Source organism: Felis catus, chromosome E2 (assembly GCF_018350175.1).
Source record: "Felis catus isolate Fca126 chromosome E2, F.catus_Fca126_mat1.0, whole genome shotgun sequence".
Classification (NCBI taxonomy): Eukaryota; Metazoa; Chordata; class Mammalia; order Carnivora; family Felidae; genus Felis; species Felis catus.
Genome location: NC_058382.1, coordinates 15,599,153 through 15,625,857, shown reverse-complemented (window position 1 = coordinate 15,625,857; position 26,705 = coordinate 15,599,153). Strand labels below are relative to the sequence as shown.

Genomic DNA, 26,705 nt, shown 5'->3' with positions numbered 1-26,705 from the left:
TCCGACTTCAGCTCAGATCATGATCTCAGTTCATGGGTTTGAGCCCCGTGTTGGGCTATGTGCCGACAGCTCAGAGCCTGGAGCCTGCTTTGGAATCTCTGTCTTCCTCTCTCTGCCCCTCTCCTGCCTGTGCGCGCTCTCTCTCTCTCTCTCTCTCTCTCTCTCTCTCTCTCTCTCACAAACATAAACATTAAAAAAAAAAAAAATTGGGGGGGATGGCGCCTGGCTGGCTCAGTCAGTTTAGCATCCGACTTCAGCTCAGGTCATGATCTCACAGTTCATGGGTTTGAGCCCCGTGTTGGGCTATGTGCTGACAGCTCAGAGCCTGGAGCCTGCTTTGGAATCTCTGCCTCCCTCTCTCTCTGCCCCTCTGCCGCTTGCGCGCGCGAACTCTCTCTCTCTCTCTCTCTCTCTCTCTCTCTCTCTCTCTCTTAAAAATAAACATAAAAAAAATTTTTTTTAATTTAAGTTTTAAAAGTCACTTTGTCTCAGTGGAATAAACAGGTGGGTCCCCAACAGCTGGGTTCTGGTCAGCAGCATGAGGTTCACTGTAGTGTTAATTCCATGGGAATCCGGCATTTCAGATACTAAGCTGGGGTTTTAGATTAGATCAGTAGGAATGGTGTCTGATGTATAGCGAGTGCTCAAAAAATATTTGAATGAAGAGGCTACTGAGCAAGCTATGTTTTAAGTAAAAAAAAAAAAAACAAAAAGTTTACAGAACAACATATTAATGTCATTCCAGTTATATAAAAATACAGTCCTCTACCCCCCCAAAAAAATTCTTCATGCTCCCCCCCAAAGTAAAAGGTTCTACCTCTCTGATTGTATTCATGTGTATATTTGTAATGCATAGGAAAAGGGAGAGAGAGAGAGAGAAAAAAAGCACGAGTGACAGAGAGAGAGAGAGAAAGAGAGCCAGCAAACTGTAAACCTTGGTTACCCCTAGAGACAGGTAGGACCCCCACCTCTAGCTATGTAAGTCGTGCCCAGGAGACAGGGAATCTCGGGGTGCATCCACCCACAGGGGGTGACTGTTTTGGATTCCCAGTGGTACCAAATGTGCCAGAAGGGCATTCCTGGGGTGGGATTGGGGGGGGGACCTCCTAGGCAACTTGGCCTTCTCCCTATATAGATTTCTGTATTGGAACTTTCCACAGCAGCGATGTATTTGTGTACCTCTTGTGCAAAGGAATTTTTTTGTTTCCCAAGAGTACATTTAAACAGATCAGTTCTGCATAATGGGGAACATATTTGATTGCTTATTTCTCTTGTTTTTACTTTGCAGTGACGTGAGCTCCAGGGCCGGCTACCCTGCTCAGGTTTACAAAACCGCCAGCACAGAGACCCCTCGGCCCTCCCAGGTGGCCCAGCCCAGCCCCTTCCAGCTGTCCGCCTCCGTCCCCAAGTCCTTCTTCTCCAAGCAACCCGTTCGCAATAAGCACCCCACAGGGTGGAAGAGGGCAGACGAGCCCCCGCCACGGCCACTCCCCTTCACTGACCCAAAGAAGTAAGTGCCTGGACGCCCAGCAAGGCTCTACAAGAGCCAAGCCAGGCGTCTCTGGGTGGGGAAGGAGGGGACACCTCACTCACTCGTTCAGCAGGATGCTGTGCCAGTCCCGCACCATCTCTGTGGACAGAGATTCCCTTAGTTGGGTGTTCACAGGGCCCCTTGGCTGCCCAAGGGGCACAGCCTTCAAGGAGCCGCTATGCAGGAGACGGGGTTTGGGGAAGGCTGAGCAGGATGGAGGCTGAGAAGGGAGAGGGCGTGGCTTCTGGATGGATGAGCTGAAAGGAGAGCCACCAGGGTTGCCTGGCAGACCGGACGAGGGTTAAGAGGAAGGGCGAGGCTGAAGAAGACTCTAGGTCCTGTAGCCGGAAGGGCAGGCTTGCCTTGAGGTGAGGGCTGAGCTGAGGAGCAGGCTTGGCTGGGGAGAGTCCCGGGCGGGTTACGTTTGCGAAGCACAGAAGACATCAAGGAGGAGGCGGGGTAAGGAGTCTGGAGCTGAAGGGAGAAGTCAGGCTGGAGGGGGAAGTTTGGGTGTCGTCTCACAGGGGCACGAGGCTGGAGGCATACCCCAAGGCCGGGAGTGTGGGTAGAGAGGAAGGGGGAGTGCAGGGCGGGGCCAGAGAGTCCTCAGTGTGCAGAGAGTATGCGGAGGAGCCCGGGTGAGGAGCCTGGGCATGATGGGCTGTGAGCTGGGCGTCGCTTTGAGCCTCATGGAGGTCCCCCAGGGTGCAGGAGAGAAGGGTAGGGTGGAATGGGAGGAAACTGTGTGCTCAGCTCATTTGAGGCATTTTGCTCTGCTGGAGAGCAGAAGAGAGCAGAAGAGTATGCATTAGGGAGGGATTTCTGTTTTAAGTTAGAAGATGATACCTCACATTTACTGAGTGCTCACTGTGTGCCAGTCTCGGTTCTAAGCTCCTATACGTGAATTAGTTCCCTGAGTCCTCACAACAGCTCTGTAAGGCAGACCTGCTATTCACCCCATTTTACAGATAAGGCAACTGAGGCCCCGAGCCACTCAGCTGGTAAGGGACAGAAGTGGTCCAAGGCTCCTCTTCCATTGGGTGTGGGGGGATCTGCCCTCCTCCCCCAGTTCTTTGTAAAGTCTTTCATGACCTGGGTGGACCATTCAAATGTGTGGATGACGCAGAGCTCAGAAGGAGACAGGTGTCGGGAAGACAGAAACGTGACCCTGCAGATGTCCGCAGGAGAGCCTGGGCAACTCACACCGAGAGTCCAGTTCACACGCATCACTCACAGCCAGGGACACGCGGGAGTCTAGGCTCTGACCCTCCGCTCACCTCCACCCCCGGGCTGGATGACGAGGGCTCCGTTGACCAAGCACACAAGTACCAGGCACCGGCTGCGGCATGTGCTTCGCCGAAACTCCTGCGCAGACCCTGCTCGGTGGGCTTCCTCCCTCCTCTGCCCTCCCATCCCCCCGCTCGCCCCGTCCCTTCTCCACTCCACTGGCCTCTGCTGCACCTCATGCTTGCCAAGGCTAGGCCAACCTCAGGGCCTTTCCGGGGGTTCTCTAGTGCCCGGAAAACTCCCCCACCCCCGCCCCCGATCTCAGGGATGTCTCCGGGAAGCTTAGTCTGATGCCACCTCGTCAGATGGGCCTTCCCGACTGGACCTGGCCCCGGCCGTCATTCGGTCACTTTTCTCGTTCTCCTGGAGAGCCGGTGCCATGTCTCGGCTGCCTGGCGCTCCGGGTGCTCCTTCAGTGAACGTACGCGCCATGCATCTCGTCGCGTTCTCGCTGCAACCCCATAAGATACTACGAGACCCCCACTGTTCAGGGTGGCCAGAGGGTCGGTCCCTGCTGACCCCCTTCTGCTCTTCCACCACGGCAGCCGCTCTGGCTGTCCTTTCCCTGCGTGCGTACCTACTAGGGCCGCGGCAGTGAGGTGCCACAGACTGAGCGGCTCGACTCCAGAAATGTACCGTGTCACGGTTCAGAGGTCAGATGTCCGAGATCAGGGCATTGGCCGGGCCGGTTCCTTTTGAGGGCTGCGAAGGGGAACCTGTTCCAGCTGGTCTCCCAGCTGCTGCAGATTTGCAGGCCACGTGTTGGACTCCGTGGTCTGTAGATGCATCTCCCCAGCGTCCGCCTTCCTCTTCACGCAGCCTCCTCCCTGTGGGCGCGTCTCTGTGTTGGCGTTTCCCCCTTTTATAAGGACACCAGTTACTGGACGAGGGTCCATCCTCATTGTCTGAGACCCTATTTCCAAATAAGGTCACGCTCTGAGATACTGGGTTTGTACTTCAGCATCTTTGTGGTGGGAGGGGACCCATAACCCCACCTCTCAGGTCTTAACCCAGACACGCCATCCTTAGGGAAATTCGTTCAAGCCCACACCAGGCTCATCCCTTCCACTGACCTCATGCTTCTTCCCTTCTGCGGCACCTGTCCCAGGGTACATCAGAGCATCATTTCCTGGCGGCTGGCTTCCTCTCTGTCCCCCATGGTGGACTGAGAATTCCAGGAGAGCAGAGGTGCCATGAGCCCCACCCGGGGCCCAGTACACAGTAGGTGCTCAGATGATATGCCTGAATATGTGATAACACTGAACAAACAAAAACCCACTTTTCCCTATGATAAGACTCAAACATACACGTCATTTTTATAGATGTGTAGGTTTGTATAAATGTATGTATGTAAACCAAGTATATAAAATATACATATAAATATCAAATAGGGGCGCCTGGGTGGCTCAGTCGGTTGAGCGACTGACTTCGGCTCAGGTCATGACCTCACGGTTTGTGAGTTCGAGCCCCGTGTCGGGCTCTGTGCTGACAGCTCAGAGCCTGGAGCCTGCTTCGGATTCTGTGTCTCCCTCTCTCTCTGCCCCTCCCTCGCTCATGCTCTGTCTCCCTCTCTGTCAAAAATAAACAAACATTAAAAAAAAATTTTTTTTTAAATATATATCAAATATTTGGGGGCACACATAAAATAGTTCCATGGCTTCTTATAATATTCAATAATTTAGTTATAGATACATTTTTTTAAAGATTTTATTATTAAGTGATCTGCACCCAACATGGGGCTTGAAGTTACAACCCTAAGATCAAGAGTTACACGCTTCATGGACTGAGCCAGCCAGCTGGATACATTTTTTAAATCACATGCAGAAGATAATATGTTAATTTACAATGATTGCTTTTGTCCACACACTCGCATTTCATAAAGTTGTTTTATTCAATTCTCTCTGAGCATTTTGGAGATAGTGTCTTTATCATTGTTAAAGATACTTCTAAAAAAAAAAAAAAAAAAAAAAAGATACTTCTGAGTCACCTAACCTAATTTTCCAGAAAACACCGTCTTCAAGCTAAATTATTTGAGGTTAAACATACCTTTTTTTTTCCTGCCTATGAAGCTGTCACTGAAATTTAATCCCAAGGCACAAAAACTCATTTGCATAACTTATTTACCTCCGTATGTTAATACCCACTTTACCAACTACTGTCAGAAGCCCTTCCCCTACATTAGCTCATTTAATCCTCACTATGCAAGTACTTTGCATCCCATTTTCCAGATAAGAAAAATTGAGGTACAGAATGGTTATGTTACTTGCCCAGATTCACTCAGTTAGTTAAGGTTAATCACTGCAAATGTTATGTTCGTTCGTTGTGTAATTTGTCCCCACAAGGTCACCACATATTATGAGCTCATTACCCACCCCCACCAGGAGTAATTACCAAACCTGTCTTTCTTTCCTTCCCTTTTCCTTAATTCCGGTCAAAGACCTCTAACACGCCCCATGGAGAAGTGCTAATGGCCTCATCCAACGCAGGGGTGCTCCCTTTCAGCCAGGCTGCTGGGCTCAGGCTGTACAGACCCAGCCCCATTGACCCTCCTCACGAGAGGGATCTGTTCTTACCTCCCATTTCCAGATGAGGAAACTGAGGCACAGTTAGAAGTACATAGCCAGGTTACCCAGCTTTCTAGCTGAGTAACAGAGCCAGGATTCATCCCTGGCAAGGTAACTAACCATCAGAGTGTCTTGTCATATAAACCACCCAAGAGGACTCCTGTCCAGGGCAGTGACTCCTATTTCCTGAGGACTAATTTCTTGGACAGAGCAGTGTCCTCTGTATTTGGGCACGTGCTCTAGTTGACCAAACGATGGAGGAAGCTAGTGAAGGACGGAGGATCTGTGCTGTGTCTCTCGTGCTCGGCCCTTCTGCTGCAGGCCCTGGTCAACACTGGGGGAGGGACCGGCCAACAGTTCTGCCTCAGGAGATGGCCAGACACCCCTGTTTTGACCACTTAATTCTGCTGGCCATTACAGAACAGCGTGAGGGTCAGGATGGGAATCCGTCAGCTGCCGACCCCCACCTTAACCCATCAGTTTCCCTCTCTCTTTTTTTCTTTTTTTTTTTTTTTTTAGTTTCCCTCTTTTTTTTTTTTTAATTTTTTTTTTCAACGTTTGTTTATTTTTGGGACAGAGAGAGACAGAGCATGAACGGGGGAGGGGCAGAGAGAGAGGGAGACGCAGAATCGGAAACAGGCTCCAGGCTCCGAGCCATCAGCCCAGAGCCCGACGCGGGGCTCGAACTCCCGGACCGCGAGATCGTGACCTGGCTGAAGTCGGACGCTTAACCGACTGCGCCACCCAGGCGCCCCAAGTTTCCCTCTCATTAAAGTGGGGTGACGGTCATCCTTAGCTCCAGGGTTGTGAGGATTTAGTGAGTTAATCCATTTGAGCTTCTCCCCACCCCACCGTGTTTCAGCAGCACAGAGCTTAGCAGGTGAGGGTGTGACCACGCCAACGTGTTTCTCTACCGGCAGCGGCAGGAGATGCAAGGCTGGAGCTCAGATTGGGAGGTGGAGTCAGCAGCCCCTAGCCGTCCTGGGCATCTCCTCCCCGGCAGGCTGATCTTAACCCAACTGAAGGGACGGCAGTGCCCCTGTGGGCTAGAGTGGCCCCTGGGCCACCCTAAGAAGCCTCCCTCACAAACAGGCACAGCCAAGAACAGGCCGCCGCTCTTCCAGGGAACGGCCATACTGACACCACGTGTCTCCACTAGTCAGCGACATTACACAGGGTTGTTTGGACCTATACAGGTCGGGCCCCGCCCGACCCTGTCCCTGCAGACTCTGGGCCCAGTAAGGAGGAGGCAGGCCCTAGCGAACAGTTTCTGTTGTCACACTTGAGGACCCAGGCCCCAAGCATCCTCATGTAGGGCCCCTGAGGGGATGAGGGGAAATCCCGTGTGTGGGGCCAGCCTGGATACCAGGAGCGAGTGAGCACTCGGGGTGATGGGCAGTCCCTGAGTCCGACCGTCTCAGTCCACATCCCAGCTCCACCAGCACCTGTCGGCATCGGTGCCCCCACCTGTGGGGGTGAGGCGATGGTAGAACCTCTCTCTCACGGCAGCCGTGAGGAAAGAATGCAGCCACACACGAGACACCAGCACCGGGGCGAAGGCCCAGCAGCTCACCAGGAGCTGCTGCTACCACGACCCATGCACGGTCGAGCACAGCTTCCATCATGAGTGAATCTCACGGTGGCTCAGAGCATCCGGCAAATGTGGATGCTGAGTGTCCTCAACTCACTGTGCCTCAGTTTCCCCAGCCTCAAAAGGGGAGGACAGGAGTACCCATCCTAGAGGTGATGTGAGGATTTCAGTGAATCACAGGGAAATGCCTGGTCACTGTTGGCTGGGCTGACAGGCACTGGCGTCTGTTGGTTGACAGCTGGCCTTCGGGCTCCTTCCTTCCTCGGATTTAGGTCCAGCTCAGTGCAGCCACCAAAGGAGCAGGGGAAAGTCTGTCCCCAACATCCACCCCCCACTCCTCCCCACGGCAGGGCAGGCCGCCGCTGCTTGCTCCTACAGGGCTCTCCCAGCCATCCTTCCAGGAATATTCTCCCTCCGCCTGAGGTGCAGACCTGCGGTGTGTCCTCGCCAGCCATGCTGGCACAGCCCCCAGCTCAGACAGGCTGACAGCGGTGCTAATTAGCTTAATTAACTTGGCCCCGAGGGAGCCGCCCCAGTTGGAGGCCAGAGCCCAGAGTCAGCTGGGAGCAGGCCCAGCCAAGTCAGAGCCGTTGGTCGCCTTCCACCCCTGGCCCTTGTGTCACAGGAAAAAGGAGTTGCTGTTGTCTGGCTCCTTACTGCAGAGCCTTCTTTGTAAGTTGCCTTTCTTTTTTCTCCACTGCAAGTGGTTTAATTCCACGACACGGCAAAGTCGCAAGTTCAGGCAGCATGGGCAAATTAGAGATTATGTCCGGTGCTGCAGGGCAGACATCGAGAGAAGGCACATCCTTCCTGGCGTTTTCTTCATTTGAACTTTGAAAGGTAAAACGTGCGCAGGATAAAAACCAAACTAGTACAAAAGGGTTTGCAATACAAAAGAAGCTTCTCTCCCTTCTATGGCGCCCAGCGGTCCAGCGCCCCTCCCCACATGCAGCCATAGCTCTGTTTCTGCTGCATCCTTCCTGGAATGTTCCAAACATGATGAAGCCCCTGTGATTGTGTGTGCTTCTTCCCTCACCCTCCTCTTCACTTGCCAGTATGGTTCCCCGTCTCTACCCTTCTGCCTTTTTCTCTTTCTTGCTCTTCTCTTACCTCGGTGACAGTTCCATGTTAGCACCAAAGAGGGGATCTCATGCTTTTGAATAATCAGAGAGCGGTCTGTTTTGTCCTCAGGGGTCATTAGGTTTTGACAACTACGGAGACCAGAGATCTTGAGAAAAAGGAAAAAGATCAGAATGTGCAAGCCCGGTTCGTTTGGCTTTGTTAACCTGGAACTGATATCACTTTAAATTATTGCTTAGAATTTGCAGTGTAGGAAATACATTGGAAAATTCTTCCAGGAGGAAAAGAATTAAGAGCACAAATGATAGATTTGACTCTCCAAACTGAATTCCGTCGTCCTTTTCCCCTTTAGGCGCGTCGTGGCAGCACACAGTGTCAGGCCGCGGGACCTGCAGCAGATGAGATGTGTTGCCGAGTTGAGGGTTGGGGGAGGCGGTCGTAGCAGGATGTCCTCTGGTGAGCCAGTCTTCCACCGCAGAATCAGGAATGCCCCCAGGAGAGTCCTGGAGGTCCTGGGAGTTGGGAAGGCGATTTTGCAAATAAACACAAAGGAAACAGAGCAGGGAAGGAATACTTGTGTTCGTTGGCTTAACTTTTTTAAGATATCTCTGTACTTTTTCCTCTTTCATAGAAGTCATTTAAGCTTGTTGTAAAAGGAAGGAAGAGGGGTGCCTGGTTGGCTCAGTCAGAGGAGTATGCGACTCTTGATCTTGGAGTTGTGAGTTCAAGCCTGACCATTGGATGTAGAGATTACTTAAATAATTTTTTTTAAGAAAAGGAAGAGAGGGGGCACCTGGGGTGGCTCGGCCAATTAAGCGTCCAACTTTGGCTCAGGTCACCATCTCTCACTTCATGAGTTCGAACCCTGCGTCAGGCTCTGTGCTGACAGCTTGGAGCCTGGAGCCTGCTTCGGATCCTGTGTCTCCTTCTCTCTCTGCCCCTCCCCGACTCACGCTCTGTCTCTTTCTCTCAAAAATAAATGAACAGAAAAAAAAAAGGAAGAGAGGAAGGTTGGCAGGAAGGAGATAGGCAGGTGGGTTAGTGGGTTGGTTGGGAGGAAAGAAGGTTGGTTCTGTGTGATTCACACTGAACAGCTACTTCTGAGTGCTTGCAACATGGCAAGCCTTGTTCCCCACACAGAACAGGATGTAGATGGCTGCAGGTGAGGTGGGAGTGGGACCACAAGCACACAAGTGCCCACGACAAACTGCCAGGAGGTGAACAAGTGAAACAGCACTCAGGATTGTGCGATCGAGCACATCTGGGCTGGGAGGGAGCGCCAGAGGGCTGAGTGGTCAGGGAGGCCTCTCTGAGGAGGCAACATTTGAGAAAAGCTGGATGGGTGAAAAGCTGCCATTCATGGGAAATGCCGTTGAGGACACTCTAGGCAGACACAACAGCCAGTGCAAAGGCCCTGGGGCAGGAATGTGCCTGGCATGTTTAAGGAGCATTGGGAGCATTGTGTGGGAGGAGATGAGGGCAGAGGCAGAGCAGGGCTTATCGTCAAGGATCTCATGGCTGTGGTGAGGCACATTCTTAGAAAGTGAATCCCCCAATGGTACCCATCTTTTGGAGTTGAGAGTTTGGTAAATTTTAATGTATCAAACTAAGCTGTGTGTAAACTTAGTTACTGCTAAAAATGATTTCACACTATACATACCACTTCTTTATTTCTGTGCTGTATCTGAGAGAACCTCTTCCGGTGCCCTGTGGATCAGGTCTGCCTCTCTTACTCTGGGGCCATCGTCCTTCTCTGGGAGGCTTCACCCTTCCCCTTCCTGAAGGACATCCTCCCAGAAGTAGAGCCCCTAGGGCCGAGAGTATGCATGTTTGAAAGTGTTCTGCGGGGGGTTTTGCATCTGTCCCGGAGGACAGCCTTGTAAACGGTGCCCCTTTTTGCCATAGACAAGCTGAGGTCCCAGCCGGCTCCCTCTCCAGGAGAGATGGGCACAGCACATGACATGCCCTGCGCTGAGTCCCACACATCACCCCCTTCCTTGCAGGGGATTCTGGAAAATGGCGAAACCCCCTTGGCATGGGGAGGGGTAAGCCCCCTTCCAGCTCCCATGGGAGGAACTCATTGAGGGCGTATGCGCTTTCTGTGTCTCTTTTTTGGATCTAAAGCTTTTCATTTGCCCAGAGAGCACACTTCAGAGAACACCGTAATGGAGCCAGCATTACCCTAGACCTGGAATTCTAATTTGGGGAGGAATATGACCTGAGAAGAAAAAAAACTCGCCACCCTATCTTCCTTCTTTTGTTAAAATCCCAAGGTGGCAGCTGAGAAAATGAGAAAGGAAATACAGACTTCAAAACCCTCAGGAGCCCTAGACATCTTATTTCTTCCTGGGTTCAAAGACTTTTTCTTTCCTGAGTTACAAAATTGTAAAGTCCAGGTGTCACCTTTTTTAAAATAGTTGTTAAAACGATTATTATTGCGATAGCCTGCGATTAATAAACAGAGACAGTTCAGAAGGGTATCAGAACCTTCGCCTCGGCGAGAATCCTGACTCCTCCACTCACAGGGGCTGTGTGACTTTGGACGCCTGTTGTGTAGTTACTCTAGTCTCTTTGTACCTCAGTCTCCCATCTGTAAAATGGGAGTAACAGTCATAGTGGCTCCCGGGGAGGCTGCTGTGCAGATTCAACGAGTTCTCGTGCATGGAGTCCTCGGGATGGTGGACGGGGCCCGGTACACAGTGAGGGGCTGTTAGCTGTCATTATTTCCCTCCTGGTGACACCTCTGGTCAGGGACCCAGTTTTCACCAGGAAAGTCAGACCTGAGCCCAAAGGCTGGGCCAGAGTCTGAGAGCTAGAGGAGGCCTCAGGGGAAGTCCCAGGAGTGGAGGACGGGGAGCTCCAGGGGAGCCAGAGGATGACGGCCTGTGGGGCCAGCAGAGGGGTCAGGGGAGCAGTGGAGGAGCGTGCGCAGCTCGGGGCCAGCCTCCGGTAAGCAGTTGGGAATGCTTCCCAAGCATTGGCTCTGTCGGGTGCCAGCCGGCACTTTCTAGCAATCCCCACAGTGCTGGGAGGTCAGCACGTTCTCCAGAGGATCGGAGAGGTGGTGCGATGTACCTGCAGCCTCTCAGCAAGAACGACTCAGACCCAGGCCTGTCCGCCTCTGGGGGCTCCTGCTTTTATTTTAGCCCCAGGCTGTGCCTCAGTGGCTTTTAGATGGCAGTGTTCTGGAAGGCAGCATGGGGTCAGCTTTGGGTGCTGAAGAAGATGGTGATTTGAGTGACCCGGGCTCACAGACCAACTTCTGGAACTGAAGGCCCAGTAGAAAAATGGGGATGGTGGCCATCAGGGGGCCCCAGGGTCCTGCCCCGGGTTCAGGTGCCTGATCTCTGGATCTCCCCAGCCACCCCATGATTCGTGAACTCTCTTAGCCCATACGATGGGTGAGGAAAACCAAAGTTAGGGACATCTGACGATGGACCCTGGGGGCCCCAGCCAGAGGTCTGCTCTCCGTGGCCCAGCACTCACCCCATGGGGACCTGGCTCCCAGGAGATTATCCCTCTGTGAGACGCCATGGGACCCCATCTCTCTTCTGCATTTGGAAGCCCTGGTCTGGGCCACCCTCATCTCTCACCCCAACAGCTTGCAGGAACTTTCTCACCGTCTCCCTCCTCCCACTCTTGGCCCCACTTCCATGAGGGTCACTTTTCCATCCAGCCACCGGAGTGATCCTTCTAAAACACAGATCAGGATCTCACACTCACCAGTTCAGAATCTCAGAGGCTCCCCAGGTGTAGTCCCAGGTCTCCTCTGTGGCTCATTCCTGCAGTTCCTGCAGGATCTGTCCCGTCGCCTCCCAGACCTCCCCTCACACCACCCATCCCCTCCCTGTCCCCTCACTCAGGCCACCCCGCCTGTGGGCCCCTCCACTGCTCACTTACCAAGCTTGAACCCCTCGTAGCCCAGCACCTGCTGTTTCCTCTGCCTGGCGTGCTCTTCCACCCTGTGGGCTCCCTCCTGCTTCCCCCAGACTTCTGTCCATATATTCATTGTCAGTCTCCCGGACTGGAGGTCAGCGCCATGTTCACTGCTATGTGAACAAGGCATGGCCCAGAGCGGGTTCCCAGAAGATAGAAACACTTGCGGGACGAGTGAATGGTGAGAATAAACGCTGCCCCCCCACCCCAGCTCACCTTCACCAGGTGACACGGAGAAGGCTGTGGCCCCTCACCCGGTGGCGGTGGCAGCCAGCCTTGGGTCGGGAAGCAGCTTGAACCCCCACCCCCCCCAAGACCCCTCTGACCCCGATCCTGTCATTCTAGGCAGGTGGACACCAACACGAAAAACGTCTTCGGGCAGCCGCGGTTGAGGGCGTCCCTCCGAGACCTCCGCTCCCCACGAAAGAACTACAAATCCACCATCGAGGACGACCTGAAGAAACTCATCATCATGGACAACCTGGCGCCGGAGCAGGAGAGGGACGCGGGAGTATGTAGAGGCCGCCCCCCACACGCACACACGGTCTGGCGGGCCGGGCGGTCATGGGAGGGTGAGGGAGGAAGACAGGGCCCCCTGCAGTCACTCTGGCCCTCCCTGCCCATGGCCTCCACCTGGGGCACTGCCAGTCCCGTCCGGGTGTATGTAGCTTCGTAGTCAGGGGTCGGGTCGTCACATTAGTCAGGGACCTAATCGCAACGTAAGCCAGCCTCGGTAGGCACGTGGGGCGTTTCTTCCACACTAGGGTAGCTCATGTGACTGGGAAGGGATGCTCTTAACTGGCTCTCATGTCCTTCTCATGGAGCCCAGGCCGGAAGCAGCCTCCACCCACCCACCCTGCGCGGTCCAAGAGTGGAGGCGGGGTTCCCAGGAAAGTCAGGCTCCCTTAGCCACTGCTTCCCTTCACTCTTGTGCCCGCCTACTTCTGGTTGGCTGTGCTCTCCTGTGGGCCCAAGCTGGCCCCAGCGGTCCCCACCGATGACTGGCATTGCCTTCCCTGACCTTACCTGGAATGGGAGAATGGCATTGGCCTCTTGAGGGCCACAACCAAGCGGGGCGTGACTGGGGGAGGAGCTATCCCCAGGGGAAACTTGGGATTCTTTGAGCAGAAAGGGGCAAAAGCAGATGCTGGGTGGGTCAGAAACACAGCCATCCAAGACGGGAAGGTGCCCGAGGACAGTGACCGTGAGCCAGGCCACGACCGCGGCCCATGACCCACCCTGTCTCGACAGCAGTCCCCACAGAAGAGCCTGCAGCGGACGCTGTCAGATGAGAGTCTGTGCAGCGGGCGGCGGGAACCCAGCTTCGCCAACGCTGCCAGCCTGGAGCCGGGCCTGCCCAGCGATGTGCTCTTCAGCAGCACCTGCGCCTTCCCCTCCAGCACGCTGCCCGCCCGCCGCCAGCACCAGCACCCCCACCCCCCTGGCGGCGGCAGCCCCAGCACCGTCCCTGCGACCGGCAACGGCTTCCCAGAGAAGAAATGTGAGCCCGGGCCCCTGGGGCTGGCGGGGGAGTCTCCCTGGCGATGGGAAGCGGCGGGGGTGGGGGGGACAGTCAGCACTGGAGATCCTCAGTGTTGGTGTCAGCCATGGTAGGGAGGCGGGTGCATAGGAGTTTCAGTCGGGTACTGATGGTGGAGCACAGGGTGTCCCACCGAGCAGGGGATTGTCGGCCAGGCACCTGGGGGGCCACCTAGAAGTCTGGAGTGCCCCAAAATTGGAGTCATCTGAGGCCAGAGAGAGGGTGTCAGCACCCCCTGCTGCAGCCTGGAGGGCCGTGTGGATCAGGCCTTACAGTTGCTGCGCCCCCAGATCCTGTCCCAGCACCAAGCAGATGGCTTCGCGAGTGTTTATTTACTTACCTGATTCCCCCCAAGTCTGCCAGCTCTTGGAGGGAGGGGGTGTAGGGATATGACTCATCCATCCTTTGACTCATCCAGCGACTGCTTACTGAGCATCCCCCACGAGGGGGGCCCCCATCAGAACCGGTGCACCATTTCGGGCTGGCCCTGCCTTTGGTCCACCCTGCAATCCCTCATTCACAACCCCAAACACTCTACAACTGAGAGGTCATGCAGAAGTTTGGGCCAAGCTCACTGAGCAGCAAAACCCAACCCAGACGGACATGAGGCTATGTATTTATTGTTCTTCTTTACCCCATCTGGTGTGAGTGAGCGTGAACTTCACTGCAGAACGCTGTTGTGTTGGATACGGGGTGCTGCCCAGCCCTTCTGGGTGTGGTATGTTATAGCACCTGCACAGCTTTCTCCGATTCAAACAGATCTTGACTTCGGAGATGTGTCCCCAGGGGTTTTGGCCGAGGGCTGTGTCCTGTATTATTGGGATGGAGCCTCCCAAAGCCTCCTCTCACTCAGTCCCCATCTCTGCTCGAGGCGAATCTACCCCTCACTGCATTAAACTGAGACTCAGATTAATACGTGGAAAACGCTTAGCACAATCCCTGATATGCAGGGAAAGCAGTAGCTATTTATTATTTTGTTAGCATTCTACCGTCTGGAGCAAGCATTTTAATCCATCGCGAGTCAGGCTTGTACCTCCGGACTGCAGAGCAGGGCTAGAACGGAGTATTAACAGGGACCTTCTAAACCCCAAACCCTCATGGGGTTGGGCTTAGAGCAGGGTCATTGTCAGGCCACGCAGTCCAAAGGCAAGTGCCACTACCAGACAGTGTGAATGCGGGCGAGACGCCTCGCTCTGAGCACAACGCAGGGTCATAACAGCACCTCCCTCCTGGCCAGTTGGAGGTGAGGCTGGGAGATGATCCCCATGACACAACCCGGCATGGTGCTCAGCAGGAGGACATGTGGTCAGTCAGGCCTGGCCTTTCCTGCCTGAGCCACCTCCTGACCTCTCGGTGCCTCACGGCAGTCCTCTGTCCACTCCCCTTTGGCAGCTGTGAGGCATCAGCAGGCCGAGGCCCGGGGCCTACAGCTGGCACGTGGGACTCAGCCGATGGCTGCGGCAAATGCGGCCGCTGGTGCTGTCACTCCCAGGGGCCTCTTTCTCTGCCTGGCCTGCCACACGAGGACCCAGCAGCTCTCCCCACGGTGACCCTGCCATAGCCAGACACTGTCCACGCCCTAACGACCTGGATTTATGTCTGCGGGCTGGCACTGCGTCCTCCGCTCCACACCTCCGGAAGCAGACTTCTGGCCTGTCCCCTGCCGTCCCATCTCAGGGCCAGCTTCCGAATCCTGAAGCTCCCCCTGCACCCTGGCTCACACTCACATCCCCTCTTCAGGAAGTACTTTTGCAAGTGCAAAATAGGTCCAGGGGCTGCCGCTTGTTCCCCTGCCCCCACAGCCTCACCTGGTCCCGCCCGCTCTCCTCTCCCTCCTGGGCCACGGCAGCCTCCTCACTGTCTCCCCGCCCCCCGCCCCCACACGGTCCGTCTTCCACACACAGCCAGAGAGAGCCCGTGAACACCTCTGTCGGGTCACGTCCCTCCCTGCGCAGAGCCACCTGAGTGGCTCCGTGTCACTCAGAGCAAAAGACAAAGTCCTGACCCACGAGGCCCCACAGTCCAGCCCCATCGCCTCTGATTTCACCTCCTGCTACTCTGTTCCTCTCTCTCTGTCCCCACCCTCGTAAACACCCGAGACTCCCACCCCTTTTCCTGCTGGCACGTGTCATCTTCTAATAATTGTATTAATCGTTTGTGCTGTAACAATTCTGTGATGTTACACGCTACAGAAAGTTTGTTTCCTTCACGTTGTCGTTCTCCCCCATCTGCCGTCTCCACTCTTCCTACCCAGCCACCATCTCAGCCTCGGAGCTCTCGCTGGCCGATGGGCGGGACCGGCCACTGCGGCGCCTTGACCCCGGGATGATGCCACTGCCTGACACGGCCTCTGGCCTTGAGTGGTCCAGCCTGGTAAATGCAGCCAAGGCATACGAAGGTAGGCGCCTTCTGCCCAACCTGTCCCGGTCCCTACCGACCCCCTGCTGTGTTCTAGAAGGATCAGTGGAGGGCCTTGGGGCTTTGAAGTGGGACACGCTCAGGATCCAGAATTAGGGGGAGCAGGGTTCTCATCCTGCCCTGTCACTTATTCACTGTGCAGTCCTGGGCAATTGTCTTTGTCTCTCTGATCCCGTTACCTCATCTACGAAGCAGGAATGTGACCTGTGCCCACTGCCCAGGGCTACGGTGAAGATTACAGGAAACTGTGTGTAAAACATGTCAGGCACAGAACAAGCCCTCAAAAGACAGTGCCTTATATTGTATCACCGGGCAGACTTACAATAACCCAAATTGCATTTAGATTTGCTTTGGCTGCAGATGGCAGAAAACCCAAGTTAACAATGACTTAAATAGGCAAGGTTTTTATGCAGGTTAAAAGTCCTGAGGAGGGTGGTGTGGGCCTGGTGTGGCACTTCCACAAATTCATTAGGGTGCAGGCTCCTCAAACCCTCTGCTCTGCCATCTCCAGGGAGCCTTACCCTCATGGTCCAAAATGGCTGCCAGAGGTCTGGCCATCATGTCCAGCTCCAGCCAGCAGGGGAGAGACACATCCCCTCCATTTAGGGACGTGTCTCTAAGCCTGACGCTCCCCCTGGACTTACTTCCCAATGACCAGAGTATCACACACAGCCCCACCTAATAGCTTCAGGGCAGGCTGGGAAATGAGGTCTTATGCCCAACTAAAATTTGGGATTCGTTATTATGGAAAAAGGGAAAACAGGTGACAAGGGACAGCTAACAATCTCTGCCATTTCTTTCCCACGTGACTTGGGCGAGCAGCTTTATCTTTCTAAGAGTCAGCTGTAAAATGGGACTTCTGGTGATCCCTAACACACACGAACATGTTCTTCCGGCTCATTTTTTTCAGTATTTTTCAGACTATAGCTTTGCTGTCCTTCCTCCAGGAGGCTCTCCCTGATATCCCTTAGTCTGGATTAGGCACCTGCTCTGGGCTCCCACAGCCCTGACCCCTCTGCCTGTGCCTCCTCCCTCCCGGCCCTGACCTCAGGGCCTCCGCTGTCTAATGAAGGGTCTGTGTCCCCACTGGACTCTGAGGGCAGGACCTGGGGCCAGCTCGGTCACTACTGGCTTCCCAGCATGGGTCTGGCTCAGCGCAGGATGCCTTAAACCAGACCCATATGGTACATGACCTTCATATTTCCATGTTTGGGCTAGTCCACCTCTGGCAGGTGGCCCTGGAGGAAGCTTCCCTCCTACTGTGCAGTCTCTCCCAGTCACTGGGGGAAGGCAGTCAGGCCTCTGCTTATGGGTAAGGTGGCACAGGAGAGCAGTCAGGGAAGACCAGGCCAGGCCTCTGAATCACCGGGAGGGGAGTGGCTGCCAGCAGGGGCCCAGTGCTGCAGGCAAGTTTGACCCTTCAGAGGCCTGACGCTCTCTTGGTGGGGGAGAGGGTTGCTCCGTGTGGCGTTTCCAGGAGGAAGTGACCGCGGGCCACCATGACGTTACGGAGCGTCTCTAGGGAGCCAGCACTTTATCACAGACATCACTTCTATTCTCTAGTGTGAGGGATGTGTTAGGATTCCCGGTTACAGATGAGGAAACTGAGGCTCAGCCACCAGAGTCACCTACCTGGCCAAGGGCACACAGGGCAAGGATTTAAGCCCGGACCTGAACGTTTTCCAGAAAGATGGGCATGGTTTCCTTTATAGAAAAGGAAACTGAGATGGCTCTTACACTTTTAAAAATACACTCAAGCTCTCTCCTAATAAAACAGATGCAAGTCACAACTCACTGAGCTACGCGTCCTCACCAGTCACAACTGCAGAGATGGAGTTCGAGAGCACGGCTTGCGGGGGAGGGGAAAGGGGCCCCTCGCACGTGGCAGGTTCAGTGTAAGGTGGGTGCGAGCCCAGTACCTGCTGCCAGAGTGAAAATGCACGTGCTCTTTGTCCCCACAAATCTCGGGGGTCTTGGCATGGGGAGGCCTTTCCTCTAAGTGTGACCCAGTTGACCATCGTCCCGTGGTGCCTCCAGCCCGGCACACACTTCATGCTCACCCACTCTCTGAACAGCTGTGGTGGGAAAGCAGGGATAGTTTGGGGGACAAAAAGGGAACTGCATATATTATACTGGTTCATTTATTGATTCCACAAACCAGACGCTGCTGGCCCCAAAAGTTTCATGTGCCCCCCCCCCGCCGCCACCACCACAAGTCACGGGTAGTGTCGGGCTGAACATTACTTGGGTCCGGGACTTTGGGAGGGAGGGGCAGAGATGGGGCCCAGCAGAGGATGTGAAAAGTGAAGGCACGGCGGTCTCCTGAGGGAGGTGAGGGCAGGCATGGTTTGAAGGCAACGCACAGCCCACTGCCTGGGTTTGAGCCCCAGCTTCGCTGCTGATGAGCACGGTGGCAACCGGTCCGCCTCTGCTGCCTCAGTCTCCTCATCTGTAAATAAAGTCAGATGATATTCCTACTGCAAAGTGGTTGTTAGCGTTAATGAATTTACGTAGGCTCACGGCACTTGTGTCATCATGGGGCGCCTGGGTGGCTCAAGTCAGTTAAGCGTCTAACTTCAGCTTACGTCATGATCTCACAGTTCACGAGTTCAAGCCCTGCGTTGGGCTCGGTGCTGACAGCTCAGAGCCTGGAGCCTGCTTCAGAATCTGCATCTCCCTCTCTCTCTCTGCCCTTCCCCCATTCACGCTCTGTCTCTCTCTCTCAGAAATAAAACATTTAAAAAATTGTTTTAAAAAAATGAGTGGCACCATTTATAGCACCTGCATATTCCTGAGGGCATTTGGGTTTTCAACCCCAGACTCAGGGTCCAGGAAGAGAACCTAAGGGCCTTTATCAGCTGTCCTCTCCAAGTCTCCACAGGGGCCCCAGGCGATCTCACAGCTGCCTGTGGGGGGAGGGGGGACCTCATTCCCTGGGTTTCCTGAGCAATGGGCTCTTTTTTTGATGGGTTGCAAGGGGAGTGTGGGGGCCATGTCCCAGGAGGAATGCAGGGAGAAGTGCCAGGGCCACCTCCTCTCCACCCCCGTCCCCCCCCCCCCCCCCCAGGGTCCAGGCATCCTAGGGCCAGGATCACTGGTTCTGTGGGAAGCAGCTGAGAAGCTCCAAGCCTCTCCCTGGAGACCCAGATGCCAGCAGATGTCTGGAAGGCAGAGCTGTCCAGACACTCGTTCCCAGCTGTGGGCTTATGAGAGGGGCTGGGGCAGCCAAAGCCCCCTCCCCGGTGGCCACTCCATTTACCCCCAAGATCAAGCCCTGCATTGAGCTTTGAGCTGACAGCTTGGAGCCTGCTTGGGATTCTCTCTCTCCCTCTCTGCCTCTCTCCCACTCACTCCCACACTCTCTTTCTCTCTCTCTCAGATAAATAAACCTCAAAAAAATAAAAATGCAGGTGCTCAGGTTGGGACCTGGGAATCAGAGCTTTAACAGCCATGTGATTTCTTTTCTCTCCTCGGTACCCATGGTATTCTGTCTTCTCTTTCTGCTTTTGAAATTTCACAGAGCTTCTCAAAACTACAGTGCAAATGAATCCCCGTGTACTTCTCACCCAACTTCAACCCCATCCTCTTTTGGCCACTTTTTTCATACCATTTGTTTGTTGATGAAACCAGGTCATTTATGCTGAATTTGGGTGGTTACTCTGTCACACTGCCATTTAACTTGTTTCTGTCCCTTGCATTTTGTATAAACTCGTCACTAGTCTACAGGCTTGCTCAGCATCAGGATGAGATTTTGTTGTTAGCGTCAATCTGGTTTGGTTTTTTTGGTTGGAGCCCATCCTAAGTGCGTGATCTAACAAAAGTGATTGGGAGTGTCACGGAGGTCTGGGTGGGAGGTGTGCTGGGAAAGGTGGTTGGTCGGTGGGGCGGGGGAGCAGAGGGAGGAGGCACTGGAAGCCCTGCTGACTCCTCTCCCCTCTCCCCTGTCTCTGCCCGGCAGTGCAAAGAGCTGTCTCACTCTTCTCCCTCAACGACCCAGCTCTGAGCCCGGAGGTCCCACCTGCACACAGTCCTGTCCACAGCCACCTGAGCCTGGAGAGGGGGCCCCCAACCCCCAGGACCACCCCTACCATGAGGTGAGGTTTTCCTGGGAACACCTGGTGGCCCAGCAACTCGGATCCCTGAGGGTGGCCGGCCTGCCCCGTGAAGGAGGGGGACACCAGGCGGATGAGAGACAGCAGCTGCTTGCCCATCCCCCACGCCCCCTCGGCACAGCCAGGGGGGCGTCTCCCCTGAGGGACTTGGGAGTAACCCACACACCGGAACCCAGAGGTGACCTTGTCCGGGTTAGCCTGGTCCTCGTGGGTGGAGACAACGCAGCGTCATCCATATGGTCAGTCGACCTCCAACTTCGAAATACCTCTGAGTGGTGCCCCCCACTGCGTCCTCACCCGCCCCGGTCTCTTCCTCCCTGCCTTTGATCCCCCCCCCCCCCCCCCCCCCCCGTCTGCCCCTGGGTCTCCTCCGCACATTCCAGAATTCTGCGGATGGCCACCTGATAGTTACTGTTCGCCTCTCCCCTGGCACGGCCCGCTGGGCCAGCTGTGGAAGCGCTGACAGAGGTCCTACCCGCGTGAGGCTTCCCAGGGAGAGAAGAGGACATGGGTCATCGCACGTTTAGTGCAACAGACTTGACCGCACTGGGTTGGCAAAAAATACAAGGCAGGCTCACACCAGAGGTGCGCTGTACTTTATGGGCAAATTAAGTAATTTTCGAGGGAAATTTTGACTCTCCTGGGTTTTGGTGTTTTGTTTTTGTTTTTGACTCTTCTTCACACCCCTCTTTTCACTGGCTTTAGAACTCAACCTCCACCAGAGATGTGGCCCGACTGTAATCACGGGAACTCGGCACTTACAAATGTGCCAATACAGTGAGGGCAGGAACAGGCTTGGTGTGGAAAGGGCAGGACTGTGGGCTCTGGGCGAGCTCCTGGATTCCCTCCGCCCCTGAGCTGACCCTCTCCCACCTGCCCTGCAGCTGCAGGCCCCCAGGAGCCAAGACTGTGGTGGAAAGAAAGGGCAGGAGGGCTCAATGTCTCCCCTCTCGGCTGCGGCTGCGGCAGCACACCCTCCCCCGCCCCCCACAGTGCCTAGTGGAGCTCCCACAGGGAGGGGCTGCCCCTCCCCTCCTCAGGGGCCGGGCAGGCCAGGGCTGGGTTCCAGGGTGCAAGGGTCCCCGCCTAAGCCACAGTCTCCCCCTCTGCCCAGCGGGTAATGACGAGGTGACCTCCCAGACTACACTGGGCGTGGAGCTCTGTTAGATCGAGACTGTGCACAGCGCAGGGCGGGCTCTCTGTCACGGGGGCGCCGTCATCGTCTTTGTCAGTGTCCTCCATTCCCGTCCCCGAGGGCAGGCCCCCATGTTCAGTGTCCCGTGGCAGACACCGTGCCCAGGTCTGCGAGGTGCTCAGTGGATGTGTCTGTGAGGCGGGTTCTGGTTTTGCTCTGTGTGAGGCGCTCACACCTAAAGCACACGCGTGGTTCAGGCCCCGCGGGGGAGGCACACGTCAGGGCGGGCGCATGCACAGCCTTCCACAGGCTGCCACAGCCCCCTGTCCACATCCACAGATGTACCGTCTTTGGGGAGGGCGCGGCAGGGAGGAGGGCTGGCTCCTTTCTGGCTTCCCCCAGAGCCTCCCTCCAGGCATCCCTCAGGACCCCAGCAAGGAAAGGACTCTCCAGAACTTCGGGGACAGGAGTGTCCCGCACCCCCTGTTCCTCCGGAACCCTCCCTGGGGGCCGGTGGGCCTTGGGTCTCACCCTGTCCCTGTCTTTCCAGCGAGGAGCCTCCCCTGGATCTGACAGGCAAGGTGCACCAGCTGGAGGTGATGCTGAAGCAGCTGCACACCGACCTCCAGAAGGTAAGGCCGCCAGGCGGCCGGCCCTCGCGGCGCGCCCCCCCCCCCCCGTTCCGCCCCCCAGACACTCGGGTGTGGGGCCTGGGCAGCGAGGCTGCGGCACCTGTCCCCACCCGACCCCTTCCACGCTGGGAGAGACCACCCAGCTTTGAGTGTCGTCCTGAGTAAAGAGTAGAAGGTGACCGTGCCACGGGCTGGGAGACGCATGGAGGAAACCCGCCTACGGTCTCGGAGGAAGAACACATTGGCCCCAGCCTTTTTGGGGGGCAGCGGGATGATATTTATCAAACAATGTAACTGTCTACCTTGTTGACCTAGCAGTTCCACTTGTGGGAGTTTGTCCAGCAGAATTTCAAGCACAGGTACAGAGATCCATGAGCAAGGATGCTCATTGCTGCTCTGTTTGCAATAAAAAAAATGGGAGCCGGTGCAGCTGTCCCTCCACGGGAGAACGGTTATATAAAGGACAGGACACCCATGCAGTGGAATATTCTGCAGCCAATTAAAATAATAGCAGGAATCTGTGTATTTACTCACATACAAAAGAAGTCCAGTAACTTAAGTAAAAACTGAGCAAGCTACAGAACTATTTCCTAGAACATTGTCATACTTTAAAAAAAAAAAAAAAAATTAACATCCACAGGGCAGAGGGTTATCTAGAAGGCAACGTTCCAAATTGTTCATCATACGTACCTCCAGGGTATAGAAGAATGAGGAGAGAAATAAGGGCAGAGAACTTCCACTTGTTGCTTTATATACTTTTGGGCAAAAAAACAAAAAGGTGGCAGAGTATAATGTGGAAGCCTCAAGCACAGGAATCATAGGGGCCCAGGTTCAAATCCGACCCCACCATCTAATACTGCCTGAGCTTGGACAAGTCAGCGGCCTTCAGATGTGACATGTTCTGGAAGGGCGTCTCTGAAAGGCCAAGGGAGCCTGTACGGCGGGCAGCCTGCGCCCGCGTCCCAAGCTCCCCACTTTCCGTTAGGAGAGGCTGGGTTTCCTCTCTCAGGAAACTGAGGCTAACAGTCCCCGAGTCCTTAGATGGCCATGAGGGTAAAACGGGGTGGTGGGTAACTACAGTGAGGTCTGTTGGAAGAGTTGAGGAAGTGGGTCCAGAGAGATGAGTCAGTCTGCCCACGCTTACGAAGCCGCTGAGAAGCAGAGCTGGGGCTTGAACCCCTGGCCGCCTGGCTCAGGAGGCCTCGTCTGTGCCCACCCGCTGACGCTGGCCCCACTCCACAGGAGAAGCAGGACAAGGCCGTGCTGCAGTCGGAGGTGGCCAGCTTACGCCAGAACAACCAGCGCCTGCAGGAGGAGTCACAGGCCGCCAGCGAGCAGCTGCGCAAGTTCGCGGAGATCTTCTGCAGGGAGAAGAAGGAGCTCTGAGGCGGCGAGCCGCCCCCACCCCTGCCCCGGCCAGCCACGGGCTCCCGCTCTCCTGTCTCCCTTGGCTCGTTCCCAGTTGCGGGTATGACCACGATAACCCAGCCAGGGCCCCACCGCCCTCCTCGTGGACACGGAAACCCTGGATGGCCGCAGGCCCCACCCCGGGCTGTGAGCTGTGGTCTGCTCAAGGTCCTCCTGCCCCACAAGATGACATGGTCTCAGGCCTCCCTCTGAACTGCCCATCTCTGGTCCCTGGGGACTGGACCGTGCCCACGCCGCGCCCAGGAGGCCCATCTAGCCTCTTCCTAGGACCAAGCCATCAGAAGCTGTAGGAAGGGGAGAGGGAGGGCAGGTGTGTGTCTCCAAACCCCGCAGCTCCAGGAGTCCACAAACCAGGTTTCTTCACCACGTGCAACAGAGTTTGGGCTTGTGGGGCCAAGCCCCCTGCATGAAAAACCAGTGTGAAACTGGCCCGTGCTTCCCCTCGGCCCCAGAGAGATGAAGGCCTGTGTGGAAACTGGCCAGGGGTCTCAGTCCCAGTGCACTAGCTCCAAATGGCACGGACAGTATCCCCTCCCAACCTCGCTCTTCCAAAAAGCAGCCAGGAGCACTTTGTTAGAGTTTCACTTCTTTTCTTGGGACCCTGGATGGAGAGAGGACTCCCCCAGCATCCAAAGTCAACTTCTTTGAGGGGAAACTCTATTTGCACACTCGGGACTGTTTATACCGTCTTTTTTCTATCCGCCCCTCGACCGCCAAAGGCCACAGCGCCCGGGCCATGCCACCTTCCAGCTACTGCCCTGGCCCCAGGCAGCGAAGCCCTGTCTCTCCTCCCCAGGCCCTGCCAGCTCCGACCACACAGCCAGGGCCTCTTCCGGGCACCAGGAGGGGCTCCACGCAGCCCTCCGGTCAGGGCTGAAGAGAAAACAGCCTGCAACTCCTCTCTGGTTTTGTTTTCCCTTCGCAAGCGGACGCCCGGACACCCTCACTGTGCTCCCCGGGGAGTGCTTTGCTGTGTGAACCCCCCCATGAGACGCTGGTTCTCTAAAGGCAATAAGGGGCAGCTTGCCAGGCAGCCGAGCCAGAGTGGTACTACGCTGTTCACCCAGGAAACAGAGTTTCTTTTTTTCCTTTAAAAACAAAAAAAATATATATATATATATATATATTTATTTTTTCATGTAGAGTTGCGCCAGAACAAGTCTGTATGGCCACAATCTGTGGATTCCCCCAACCTCAAGCTGAGGATCAAGGTGTGTCCCCCGTGGACTGGGACTCAGTGGGAGGACTCAGAGGGATAAAGTCAGGGTGGGCAGGTGGGTGGGCTTGCCCATTTTGGGAGGCCCCAGGCAGGGGGAGCTGGCCCGGCTCCGAGCAGCACCCTCTGGGCTGGAAGCCAGCAGCAGGTCGTCCAGCCTTTGTCCAGAGACACCCCGCCCCCTGCTTTCTCTTTGGGGCCAGAAACCTCAGGGCAGGGGACTCTGGGACTGCACAGGACACAGAGAGGTGCCGGGCTGGACAGGGAGGTGCCACACTGGGCCGGCCGGCTGGGGCAAGAGAAAAGGGCGCTCCTGTCTCCCTGTGATCAACCTCTGACCCCAGCCACATCGCAGTCCCTCGAGAAGCCCTCAGATCTGCCATCTCCTGTCCCTCACCTGTGGTGTGAGATGAGGGCTTCAAGGTGGGACCTGCTTGGTCCTCAGTCCTGGCCAACTACTGTGATCTCTCTGCCCCTCTTCCCCACCCCTTTTTGGAAGGGTTCTCCAGGACCTCCCCACCGCCCTTTCCTCAGACCCTAACCTGGAGGCTGCCCCCCCCCTCTTTTTTTTTAAGTTCTCCTCATCTCTTCAGATCATTTGAATCATTTTGGGGACCTAATCATGTACATTGACAAGTGTAAATTATGATTTTTGGTTTTGTTTTCTGTTATTTTTTAAGGATCTCTGCAAAACAAATCTATTTAATTTGAGGTTAGTGTTCAATCTGAAGGCTTGAAGATAGCAGGGTTTTTTTTTCATATGCTGATTTCATTTGGATTTTTTATTCTTTATTGTCTTTTTTTTTTTTTTTTTTTTTTTTTTTTTTTTTCCTATCCCTGTCTTGAGATTTTTCTGGCATGTTTCTGGAGGTTTCAAAGGAAATAAATGTTTCATAGAAATGGCTTGTGTGTTCACTAGCTGGGCAGCTGCCTGGAGTCACTGATGGGAGGGTGTGGTCCAGCGTCAGCCTCCTCCCCCATCCCCCTGGTCCCAAACGCCATCTCTCTCCCTCTCTCTCTCTCTGTCTCTCTCTCCCTCTGTCTCTCCCTTTGTCTCTCTGTCTCTGTCTCACACAAACACACGCGCGCGCGCGCGCGCACACACACACACACACACACACACACACACACTTCCCTAAGAACCAGCCTTGAAACCCAAATGACAGGAATCCAACACTGAGAATGTAAAAAGTCCTTAAGTTAAAACGGGAGCTTCTACTGAAGAAGTCATATACTGGAGGCCAGAAAGCCAGACCTAGCCCACGGAGTTGCGCTGGTTTTAGATTTAGTGGTCAAACTTTTAAAAATCTGGAGGTTGGCCATAAAGCCGGATTTCCAGCTTAGTAAATCTGCCCTTTGAAAGCGAACTCAGAAAGAACCAAGGGGCCCCTGTCTCCTTTGGCTGCGGTCTCCCCAGGCCACACCCTCCTGGTGCTGGCTTATTTGCATGTCCCCGCCCCCATCGGTGGGAGTAGGCCTCCCGCTGCCAGTCAACTGGTTGGTGGTTTCGGGTGCAAATCAGCCCCTGCTTCCAGGCCAAGGGGAGCACAGTGAGGTGGGGGTGTCCCATGACCGCACCCCTGGGTCAAGCCTCCCTCTAGGGGCTCTCCTAGCTGGGGAGAGGCCTTAAACTCCTGGCCTGGATCTGCATCTGCTCTGGTGAACTTGCGGTTTGACCTGGGGATCAGGGTCCAACCTGATTCTCAGAATTTTCTGAATCTCAGAATTCCACGTGAAAATCCAAGGTCTGGACTCTTGTGGGAAGTCCGGATCTGAGAAGCTGCCCAGCCTCTCGACAGGGCTGGCCAGGTGGCTAGATCTTCCTGACCCACCCCACCTACTTACCTGTCATGGAGTGTTCCATCTCTGAGCTAAAACCTGATGCTCCTGACTCAGCCTCTCCCCTCCCCCCCCCAAAAAAAATATCTTTTTCCAAAACGGGTGTATATCCTTTTTCCAGAGGAGGTGGACCAGCTATTTCCACATCTAAAAACTCTAGAGTGTTCCAGACACTCTCCCAGTCTCCGCCCTTCTTGAGGCCCCATCTCCTCCCCATTCGGCCCTCCCCCAACCGGCATGGGAACCATGGAACAAGCTGTTCTCACATTCTCTCCTGGAGCCTGTGACACACACCAACGTCCAACGCCCCGCAACTCGCACCCACACTGTGCCCTGCTGGTCCCTTCCCCATCTTGATCTTGCCCCAGTTTCCAACTTCCTCGGTCATCCCACGAG

General features: G+C 55.1%; 1 protein-coding gene across 9 annotated transcripts in view; it reads left to right on the top strand.

Annotated features, from left to right (window-relative positions):
* Window positions 1–25,133, top strand: part of SIPA1L3 (signal induced proliferation associated 1 like 3) — a 239,418-nt gene extending 214,285 nt beyond the window's left edge. For 8 of the 9 annotated variants that reach the window (XM_023245055.2, XM_045046365.1, XM_023245056.2 and 5 more), the window contains 7 exons: window positions 1,289–1,510; window positions 12,335–12,500; window positions 13,241–13,490; window positions 15,784–15,927; window positions 19,906–20,041; window positions 21,745–21,826; window positions 23,069–25,133. In XM_023245055.2, coding sequence (XP_023100823.2) covers window positions 1,289–1,510; window positions 12,335–12,500; window positions 13,241–13,490; window positions 15,784–15,927; window positions 19,906–20,041; window positions 21,745–21,826; window positions 23,069–23,212 — 1,144 coding nt within the window. In that variant the 3' untranslated portion in view covers window positions 23,213–25,133. The remainder of the gene's footprint in view (window positions 1–1,288; window positions 1,511–12,334; window positions 12,501–13,240; window positions 13,491–15,783; window positions 15,928–19,905; window positions 20,042–21,744; window positions 21,827–23,068) is intronic. The other variant, XM_023245059.2, reaches the window with a different exon arrangement.
* The last annotated feature ends 1,572 nt before the right edge of the window (window positions 25,134–26,705 follow it).